The following is a 537-nucleotide window of genomic DNA, read 5'->3' on the forward strand; positions in this document are numbered from 1 at the left end:
CGCAGGCGGGTGCGTCCCCCAGCCGTGGGGCACTGTAGGCCCAGCGACCGTGGCTGCAGGACTCGACCAGGGCATGCCGGGTAATGTAGGCGCCCGCCAGGCCCTGCCCCGGAGCTGCCCCCGTGGGGAGACGAGTCCCGCGATGCATTGTGGGCACTGGAGTCCGAGCGCGATCTCGCGGAGCCGGAGCTGTGGGGCGAGGTGTTTCTGTTTTGAGACCCCATTGGCCGAGGAAGAGGCGTTCCACGCGCATGGAAAGTCACCAGCCAATCAGAGTGGGCCATGTCGGAGAAGGCATTGGCCAATGGGCTCTCCATGTTGCGATAGCTCCGCGCTCATTGGATGTTGTCTCAGACTGGGTGCTGCCTGATTGGCCGCGGGGACGGAGGGGGCGGGGCAAGGAAGCCGGATCTCGGCTGCTCGGCGGCCGCGTCGCCCCTAGGAGCCCGGCGGGATGGAGTGGCGGGCGCGGCTGGGTGTGCTGCTGTGCGTCGCGGCGCTGCTGGGCTGCGGCCTGGCCGCCACCGGTCAGTGCGG

General features: G+C 69.5%; 1 protein-coding gene across 1 annotated transcript in view; it reads left to right on the forward strand.

The window, feature by feature from the left end:
- The first annotated feature begins 397 nt into the window (after positions 1-397).
- The window catches only part of SEL1L (SEL1L ERAD E3 ligase adaptor subunit), an 85,599-nt gene continuing 85,459 nt past the window's right edge, over positions 398-537 (forward strand). Inside the window, exon 1 of the mRNA XM_019518698.1 lies at positions 398-527. Within this exon, the coding sequence (XP_019374243.1) occupies positions 455-527 (73 nt within the window). The 5' untranslated portion in view covers positions 398-454. The remainder of the gene's footprint in view (positions 528-537) is intronic.

Source organism: Gavialis gangeticus, unplaced genomic scaffold (genome assembly GCF_001723915.1).
Source record: "Gavialis gangeticus isolate Ggan-Ray unplaced genomic scaffold, GavGan_comp1, whole genome shotgun sequence".
Taxonomy (NCBI): domain Eukaryota; kingdom Metazoa; phylum Chordata; order Crocodylia; family Gavialidae; genus Gavialis; species Gavialis gangeticus.